This window comes from Panthera uncia, chromosome C2 (assembly GCF_023721935.1).
Source record: "Panthera uncia isolate 11264 chromosome C2, Puncia_PCG_1.0, whole genome shotgun sequence".
In the NCBI taxonomy this organism is placed as follows: domain Eukaryota; kingdom Metazoa; phylum Chordata; class Mammalia; order Carnivora; family Felidae; genus Panthera; species Panthera uncia.
This window is the reverse complement of record NC_064810.1, coordinates 85698781-85708987: the sequence shown is the minus strand read 5'-3', so window position 1 is coordinate 85708987 and position 10207 is coordinate 85698781. Positions and strand designations below refer to the sequence as shown.

Here is a 10207-nt window from a genome sequence, read left to right as displayed (position 1 = left end):
TTTGGGATGAGCACTGGGTGTTGTATGGAAACCAATTTGACAATAAACTTCATATATTGAAAAAAAGAAAAAAAGAAGAAAAAAAGAAAATCTACACTTCAAAGACTGTATCAAGAGATGCAGAAGGGCATTATATCATAATCAAGGGGTCTATCCACCAAAAAGACCTAAAAATTGTAAACATTTATGTGCCAAATGTGGCAGCACCCAAATACATAAATCAAACACAAACATAAAGAAACTCATCGATAGTAATACCTTAATAGTAGGAGACTTCAACACCCCACTCACAGGAATGGACAGATCATCTAATCAAAAAATTAACAAGGAAACAATGGCTTTTAATGACACACTGGACCAGATGGACTTAACAGATATATTCAGAACATTTCATCCTAAAGCAGCAAAATATACATTCTTCTCCAGTGCACATGGAATGTTCTCCAGAATAGACCATATACTAGGACACAAATCAGACCTAAGTAAGTACAAAAAGATCGAGATCATACCGTTCATATTTTCAGACCACAACACTATGAAACTAAAAATCAACCGCAAGAAAAAATTTGGAAAGGTAACAAAAACTTAGAGACTGAAGAACATCCTACTAAAGAATGAATGGGCTAACCAAGCAGTTAAAGAGGAAATTAAGAGGTATATGGAAGTCAATGAAAATGATACACAACCCAAAACCTCTGGGACACAGCAAAGGTGGTCATAAGAGGAAAGTATATAGCAATCCAGGCCTTCCTAAAGAAGGAAGAAAGATCTCAGATACACAACCTAACCTTATGCCTTAAGGAGCTGGAAAAAGAACAGCAAATAAAACCCAAAACCAGCAGAAGACAGGAAATAATAAAGATTAGAGCAGAAATTAATGCTATCGAAACCAAAAAAACAGTAGAACAGATCAATGAAACTAGAAGTTGGTTCTTTGAAAGAATTAACAAAAGTGATAAACCACTAGCCAGTTTGATCAAAAAGAAAAAGGAAAGGACCCAAATAAATAAAATCAAGAATGAAAGAGGAGAGATCACAACCAACACAGCAGAAATAAAAACAATAATGAGAGAATATTATGAGCAATTATATGCCAATAAAATGGGCAATCTGGAAGAAATGGACAAATTCCTAGAAACATATACACTACCAAAACTGAAACAGGACGAAATAGAAAATTTGAACAGGCCCATAACCAGTAAGGAAATCGAATTAGTAATCAAAAATCTGCCAAAAAACAAGAGTCCAGGGCCAGATGGCTTTACAGGGGAATTCTACCAAACATTTAAGGAAGAGTTAACACCTAGTCTCTTGAATGTGTTCCAAAAAATAGAAATGGAAGGAAAACTTCCAAACTCTTTCTAAGAAGCCAGCATTACCTTGATTCCAAAACCAGACAGAGACCCCACTAAAAAGGATAACTACAGACCAATTTCCCTGATGAACATGGATGCAGAAATCCTCAACAAGATATTAGCCAACTGGCTCCAACAATACATTAAAAAAATTATTCACCACGACCAAGTGGGATTTATACCTGGGTTGCAGGGCTGGTTCAATATCTGCAAAACAATTAACATGATTCATCACATCAATAAAAGAAAGGGCAAGAACCATATGATCCTCTCAATAGATTCAGAGAAAGCATTTGACAAAATACAGCATCCTTTCTTGATAAAAACCCTCAAGAAAGTAGGGATAGAAGGAGTGTACCTCAAGATCAAAAAGCCATATATGAACAACCCAACGCTAATATCATCCTCAATGGGAAAAAGCTGAGAGCTTTCCTCCTAAGGTCAGGAACAAGACAGGGATGTCCACTCTCACCACTGTTATTCAACATAGTATTGGAAATCTTAGCCTCTGCTATCAGACAACACAAATAGATAAAAGGTATTCAAATCGGCCAGAAGGAGGTCAAACTTTCACTCTTCGCAGATGACATGATACTCTATATGGAAAACCCAAAAGATTCCACCAAAAAACTGCTAGAATTGATTTATGAGTTCAGCAAAGTTGCAGGTTATAAAATCAATGCACAGAAATCGGTTGCATTCCTATACACCAACAATGAAGCAACAGAAAGAGAAATCAAGAAATCCATCCCATTTACAGTTGCACCAAAAACCATAAAATACCTAGGAATAAATCTAACCAAAGAGGTGAAAAATCTATACATTGAAAACTATAGAAAGCTTATGAAACAAATTGAAGAAGACACAAAAAAAATGGAAAAATATTCCATGCTCCTGGATAGAAAGAACAAATGTTGTTAAAATGTCGATACTACCCAAAGCAATCTACATATTCCATGCAATCCCTATCAAAGTAACACCAGCATTCTTCACAGAACTAGAACAAATCATCCTAAAATTTGTATGGAACCAGAAAAGACCCCGAATAGCCAAAGCGATCTTGAAAAAGAAAACCAAAGCAGGAGGCATCACAATCCCAGACTTCAAGCTATACTACAAAGCTGTAACCATCAAGACAGTATGGTACTAGCACAAGAACAGACACTCAGATCAATGGAACAGAATAGAGAACCCAGAAATGGACCCACAAGTGTATGGCCAACTAATCTTTGACAAAGCAGGAAAGAATATCCAATGGAATAAAGACAATCTCTTCAGCAAGTGGTGCTAGGAAAACTTGACAGCGACATGCAGAAAAATGAACCTGGACCACTTTCTTACACCACATACAAAAATAAACTCAAAATGGATGAAAGACCTAAATGTAAGACAGGAAGCCATCAAAATCCTCAAGGAGAAAGCAGGAAAAAACCTCTTTCTGATATTTCTAATGTTTGCTTGCTTTCTTTCTTTCTTTCTTTTTTTCTTTCTTTCTTTCTTCCAAGTGTTTATTTATATTTGAAAGAGAGAGACAGAGAGACAGAATGTGAGCAGGGGAGGGGCAGAGAGAGATGGAGACAGAATCTAAAGCAGGCTCTAGGCTCCAAGTTGTCAGCATAGAACTGGACATAGGGCTTGAATACATGAGCCGTGAGATTACGACCTGGGCTGAAATCAGATGCTCAACCCACTGAACCACCCAAGTGCCCTCCTTTCTTTGTTTCTTTAAACATATTACAGATACATTTACAAAAATGTTTTTAGCTTATTTTTTGAGAGAGAGAAAGAGAGAGAAGGGAAGGGACAGAGAGAGAGGGAGAGAGAGAATCCGAAGCAGGCTCTGCACTGTCAGCACAAAACCCCATGCAGGGCTTGAACCATATGGTTCTAATAAGTCAGAACCGTGAGATCATGACCTGAGTCGAATCAAGAGTTGGATGCTTAACCAAGTGAGCCATGCAGGAGCCCCCAGATACATTTTTTAGAAGTTTATTTTCATTTATTTTGAGAAACAGAAAGCAAGTGGGTGAGGGGCAGAGAGCAAGAGGGAGAGAGAATCCTAAGCAGGCTCTCTGCTGGCATGGGGCTCGAACTCACAACCTGTGAGATCATGACCTGAGCCATAATCAAGAGCTGGACGCTTAACCCACTGAGCCACCAGGTGCCCCGAGATACATTTTAATTTATTTATTAATTTTTTATTTTTTTTAACGTTTTAATGTTTATTTATTTTTGACAGAGAAAGAGAGAGAGACAGAGAGCAAGTGGGGGGGGGGAGGGCAGAGAGACAGACACACACAGAATCTGAAGCAGGCTCCAGGCTCTGAGCTGTCAGCACAGAACCCAATGTGCGTCTTGAACCCATGAGCTGTGAGACCATGACCTGAGCTGAAGTCAGACACTCAACCGGCTGAGTCACCCAGGAGCCCCAAAATACATTTTTATATACTGCCCAAATACCTGAAGTTTTTTGTGGATGCAATTCTGTTTCTCACTCAAAGGCCTTACTGTGTTTTATGACTTTTGAATGAGAACATGTACTCCGTGAAACTTCATAGGACTCCCCTGAGGCCTAGATTAGAGGTTAGCTCTTACAGAAAAGTTACGTATTTGCTTCTGCCAGTTGCCAAAGAGTACGACCTACTTGAGATAACATTAAACACAATTCTTAGGTTAAGGGTTTTGGATTGTTTAGGTAGTGTGAATTCAGGCAGAAACTGTCTTGAAGATTATGTTGAGATTAGAAAATCTCAGGGAAGATTGTAATTTTCCTGCTCTGCTCAGTGTCAAGGTTTGAGAAAGGCATTTTCCTTGCAATGTCCTGTGGAGCTGTGAGAGTGATTATTTCTAGTTCATTTTTATACTGAGTATGAGGTCCTTGGTGGTCTCAGTTCTAGTTGAGTGGTATATTAACTCTCATGCCTTGGATAGGCCCTGGGCAGTGTTTCTCATCCCTGTGTCCTTCCCCCATACTGTGAGACTGAAGCTCAAGGCCATCAGTTTCTGCAGTGCAAATGTCTTCAAGGTGAAAATTTACTTCAGTACATTTTCCCCCCCTCTAGGTTCCTACTTTCCCATAGTTTTTGTCCTTTGAGTATTTCCAACTTTTGGTAAGCTTTGACCAAAACTTTTTAGTTGTCTGCAGTTAGAGTGAGTATCTTGTTCACAGTGATGGTGAAACCAAAGCCTATCAATTCATAATAATAAAAATATATCTGAATATTCATTTTTAGTGGCTATATTATCCTTCCTCCCAAACATGAAAAAGCTGCTTCATAACACATCTATGAGGTTGTCACCTTTCCATAAAGCATTGGAATGAAATCGACAGAAATATTACAAAGAGAAAGTATAGTCTCGTATACTATCAGGTCTGTTTTATTTCTAAATTAGATCAGAATCAGGTTATGCAGTTTTTTTAATTGAAGTATAATTGACATACAATATTATATTAGTTTTGACTCAGGTCATGATCTCATGTTTCATCAGTTTGAGCCCTGTGTCAGGCTTTGTGCTGATAGCATGGGCCTGCTTGGGATTTTCTCTCTCCCTCTCTCTCTGCCCCTCCCCCACTCATGTGCACGTGCACTCCCTCTCTCTCCCTCTGTCTCTCTCAAAATAAACAAATAAACATTTTTTTTTAATCATGAGGATACACAAATGAACTACTGGGACCTCATCAAAATAAAACGTTTCTGCACAGTGAAGGAAACAATCAGCAAAACTAAAAGGCAACCAATGGAATGGGAGAAGATATTTGCAAACCACATATCAGACAAAGGGTTAGTATCCAAAATCTATAAAGAACTTATCAAATTCAGCACCCAAAAAACAAATAATCCAGTGAAGAAATGGGCAAAAGACATCAATAGACACTTCTCCAAAGAAGACATCCAGATGGCCAACCGACACATGAAAAAATGCTCCACATCACTCATCATCAGGGAAATACAAACCAAAACCACAATGAGATACCACCTTACACCTGTCAGAATGGCTAACATTAATAACTCAGGCAACAACAGATGTTGGCGAGGATGCAGAGAAAGAGGATCTCTTTTGCATTGCTGGTGGGAATGCAGACTGGTGCAGCCACTCTGGAAAACAGTATGGAGGTTCCTCAAAAAACTAAATATAGAACTACCCTATGACCCAGCAATTGCACTACTAGGCATTTATCCATGGGATATAGGTATGCTGTTTCGAAGGGACACATGCACCCCCATGTTTATAGCAGCACTATCAACAATAGTCAAAGTATGGAAAGAGCCCAAATGTCCATCGATGGATGAATGGCTAAAGAAGATGTGGTATATATATATACAATGGAATATTACTCAGCAATCAAAAAGAATGAAATCTTACCATCTGCAACTACCTGGATGGAATTGGAGGGTATTATGCTAAGTGAAATTAGTCAGTCAGAGAAAGACAAAAGTCATATGACTTCACTCATATGAGGACTTTAAGAGACAAAACAGATGAACAGAAGGGAAGGGAAACAAAAATAATATAAAAACAGGGAGGGGGACAAAACAGAAGAGACTCATAAATATGGAGAACAAACTGAGGGTTACAGGAGAGGTTGTGGGAGGGGGGATGGGCTAAATGGGTGAGGGTCACTAAGGAATCTACTCCTGAAATCATTGTTGCACTATATGCTAACTAATTTAGATGTAAATTTTTAAAAATAAAATTAATATTTTAAAAAAAGGCCCAAAAAAAAAAAAAAAGAAATATCAGAAAGAGCAAGACTCTACAATATGACCAGGCTAATATTTAAAAGAATCAAATATAATTCCTAGAAATGAAAAATAAAATAATTTAAATAAAAACTCAAATGACAAATTTAACAGTAGATTAGATACATCTAAAAATATAATTAGTAAACATAGAAATAGATCTGCAAAATAGCCAGAGTATAATACGGAATAATTTTTTGTAATGGAAAATACTGAAGAGAGATGAAGAAACATGGAAAATAAAAAGGGAATGTTTAACATGTGATCTATTCAGAATTTCAGAAATAAGGGAAATAAGTCACAAGCAATATTTTAAAAAGATAATAAACTTCAGAATTGATGAAAACCCAGTCTGTAGATTACAGAAACCCAGTGGGATAAAATAAAAAGAAACCCACATTAGGCACATCACAGAGATATTGCACAGACACCACAACAGAAAATCTTAAAAACAGCCAGAGAAAAAGACAGATTAACCCCAAAGGAATGACAGGCTGAGATCTTACTTCTCCATAACAGGAATGGCAACCAGAAGGCAGGAATATTTGCCAATAGGCTGAGAGAGACCATGGGAAATGTGCAGATGTAGAAAGGTTGAAATTTGTCAGGCAAAGTCTAATGACAAGCAAGCTGATATGAACCTTAAGGTTAAAGAGCTTTTTAGAAATAAAGAAGGTAATAATGTTGATTAAAGATTCACCTAGAAGAGCTAACAATACTAATTTATATGTACCTAATAGCATTCCCTCACTGACAGAACTATAGGAAGAAACAGACAAAACTCAGGAACAAATGATGAGATATTTTTGCATCCTCCCTCAGTAATTGATAACCAGACAAATCAGTAAGGAAATAGATTTCAGCAAAGTAATTAACATTGTAACATTACTTTGTAACATTACTTTGTAATGTTTGGGATGTCCTTTGTAAGTAATTATATTATCTAAGCAATTATGTTTTCTAAATGGTAATATAGAATGCTATCCCCTACAAAATATATATTCTTCTCAAAGATATAAGGACATTTATGAGACCTAACCATAAATGGAGCCATAAAGAAAGCCCCAACAAATGTCAAAGGATTCGTGCAAGTAATGTACTTTTCATATGCTCATGTTATGAAGCTCAGAAAGTGTGGAAAAGTCTAGAGAAGAGAATAAAACTCACCCACAGTTCTACCAGTTAGAGATCACTTCTGTTCATTTACTAGGTTATTTCCCTCCTCTATATTGTTTTAAATAGAATGAGATCATTTTGGATATAGGTTATATTTTTTTAATCTCTTTTCACTTACCATAATAAACACTTTCTTATGTCATGAACATTTCTTTGTAACCCTTCTATTGGCTACATAATATTCCATCAATTGGATATGCCATAAATTCCTTACCTATTTCCTTATTGTTAATTATTGGGTTTTTTTTTTTTCCAGGTTTCTGAGACCATAAATATCCCTGTAATTAACTTTGTGGTATTTACAAGCACCTTTCATCCAAGGACTTCAAAGCATTTCAGAATGATCTCATTTTGCTCTCTAGCCAGTGAGATGACTAGCATTTTTATTCCTTTTTGCCAGCAAAGTATTTCCACTTCTAGCCAATGTGTTACCTGGAGATGTTGTATTCATAGTCTAGGCAGCCCCCACCCCCTTCTGTTGCTTCCCTGCAGACAGAACTGACTTTCCCACCAGCTCTTTCCCACACATTGCTACAGGCACCTTCTGGCTTAGCCTCAGGCAAACTCCGTTTCAAAGAGCTTGAACATACTTCTCTGGCTGTGATCCCTGCAGAAGCCAGCAGCCTCTTCCTCCAACACTGTAACTGGTGTGAGAAGCGTCCTTGGGAAGATGCTGCTGTTCATCAAAGCTTGATAATCCATCTGACACCCATTTCACATGTGTGTGCAACTTCTAAGCATTGGGATGTTAAATTAACATTTCCCTGTAATTTGTTGGTGTTACAGAGACGATTTGGGTGATTATTCTTAAACTCATATTTTTTAAATTACAAAATTATTTAACAACTTCTTTTGAAACAGCAAATGAGGTTGAGTAAAGTCAGCATGGTTCACAGAGTTCAGCAAGAGGAAAGAGCAATAATCCAATCGTGCATCTCAGAAACGAAAATGGGAGACTGTATTGCTTTGGGGAGAAAACAACTATTCTTATATCTAGTTAATTATGTTATGAAGAGGGCACTAAAACTTGCTCCCTTGCATGTTCGTCATCTGACCTTCTGCCATAGAGTAATTCACTTTAATTGTCTTTTCACAAAAGCATTAGTGCATTTCTAGGAGAGAAGTGCTTCTGCCCCCACGTCTTTCCCCTTCTGGTCTGCTCCTTTCTTCTCCGATCCCACCTCCCCCCAAACCCCTCTATCTCACTTTCCCTGGTTCTCACTCAACTTCCCATGAGTATAGTTACAGGATTAATGTGATGGCAGCTGTGGTCTTTACTGTTTCCATTTTCTCAGCTCCCAACTCCATTGGAGCCACTAACAAACCAGCCTTTTTTCCAGATAGAGTGTGTGAACTTGGCTGTGAGGTGTGCCCCTTCCAAGAGCAAACTGGCAAGCTTTTAATATTCCATTCCTCACACACCCTCCGGCATGGCTCTTCTCTCAATTTCGGTGCCCAGTTCCAACCACCCCACTGGCCCAAACCCAGGAGCAGACAGAAGGACCACAGCTTCATTTAAGGCTCTCAGCCCCTCAGCTTTGCATTTCTCTGGGGGAGAAAAGGAAGTCCTGAAGATAGCCCCTTTCACTTCCTCCCTTAAGGAGAAGTGGGTGGCTCAGTCAGTTAAGTGCCTGACTCTTTCTTCATTTTGGCTCCAGTCATGATCTCATGGTTCATAGGATCAAGTCCTATGACTTGAGTTGGGCTAAATGCTGACACTGCAGAGCCTGCATGGGATTCTCTCTCTCCCTCCCTCTCTCTGCGCCTCCCCTGCTCACATATGCACACGCTCATTCGCTCTCAAAATAAATAAATAAACATTTTTTAAAAAGTGAGTGGTTAAAAACAGTGGCTGAAATATAGAGAAAGTATAATGGAATAGTGCCAAGAGCAGTATTAGAAAGTATGCCAAGGCTTGTAGAGACTGTTACTATCCCCACTTTATGGACAAGGAGATGAGGCAGACAGAGATTGCATGGCTTGCCCACGGTCATATAGCTAGTTAAGTGGTGGAACTGAGATTTGAATTCAGTTCAGTTCAGTTGTGACTCCAAGACCCAAGCATGCTTCACCAGGGGGACCAAATGCTGGTGGCAATTTCTTCATCCCTTCATTCAACCAAGAGATATTTATTCAGCACCAGACATGTACTGGGCCATGTCCTAGTGCTAGGGAGCCACAGGAGAGTTTAAAAAAAGGTCCCTGGCCTTCAAAATTTTGCAATGCAAATGGAGGAGGAAGCCAATAAGAAAGGATGCAGCCCCCTGAAGTCAGTGCTGCTGGGGGGAGAAGGCCCCAAGGTCCCTCAGGAGCCATGGCAAGTGGGCACCCTTAGAGGAGGACGACCAAATCTAACCTCATATTCCTTATGGCCGCTCTTGGAGCCACTATGCAGCAAGAGAGATTCTGGTGGTGGCTTACCTCCCCTGGCGCCTCCGGCCACCCTGGAGTGTAATCTGAACGGGGATGCTGAACGGCTGCATGAGACCAGGGGCCTGGCCAAAATGGACTCCTTTCACCTGAGTCATAGCCTCTGAGGGCACAAGAAGGGCGAAGCTTAGGCATCAACGGAAGTGGGGTCCCAGAGGGAGCCGCCAGTCCCAGCGCAGGCAGCCATCAGGAGCAGCGGTGCACAGCGCCCGCTTTCCTGGAGACGTGGGAAGTCGAGGCAGGCTGGGGCAGGGGCGGGTGAGGGGGTGGGGGGGATGGTCTGCATTTTCTCCAAAAGCAGAGTATCAATCCTAGACGCTCAAGAAGACCGTTAATAACCTTCTGCATCCAGACCTTCTCCCCATGGTCACCCAGTGCCTGCCTCCGCCTAGTCACCTGTGTTCCGCTTTGTCACCTATGTTCCGCTTTGTCACCTGGGTTCCGCTCCAGCAGCCAGCTGCATTGCCATAGAGACCTAACCGCTTGTGAAAAGTTGAGGCCCCA

At 39.8% G+C, this 10207-nt stretch overlaps 1 protein-coding gene across 1 annotated transcript in view; it reads right to left on the bottom strand.

Moving 5' to 3' along the window:
- The window catches only part of KCNMB3 (potassium calcium-activated channel subfamily M regulatory beta subunit 3), a 31416-nt gene extending 21498 nt beyond the window's left edge, over nt 1-9918 (bottom strand). The window contains 1 exon segment of the mRNA XM_049629582.1: nt 9695-9918. Coding sequence (XP_049485539.1) covers nt 9695-9801 — 107 coding nt within the window. The 5' untranslated portion in view covers nt 9802-9918.
- Nucleotides 9919-10207: the final 289 nt, after the last annotated feature.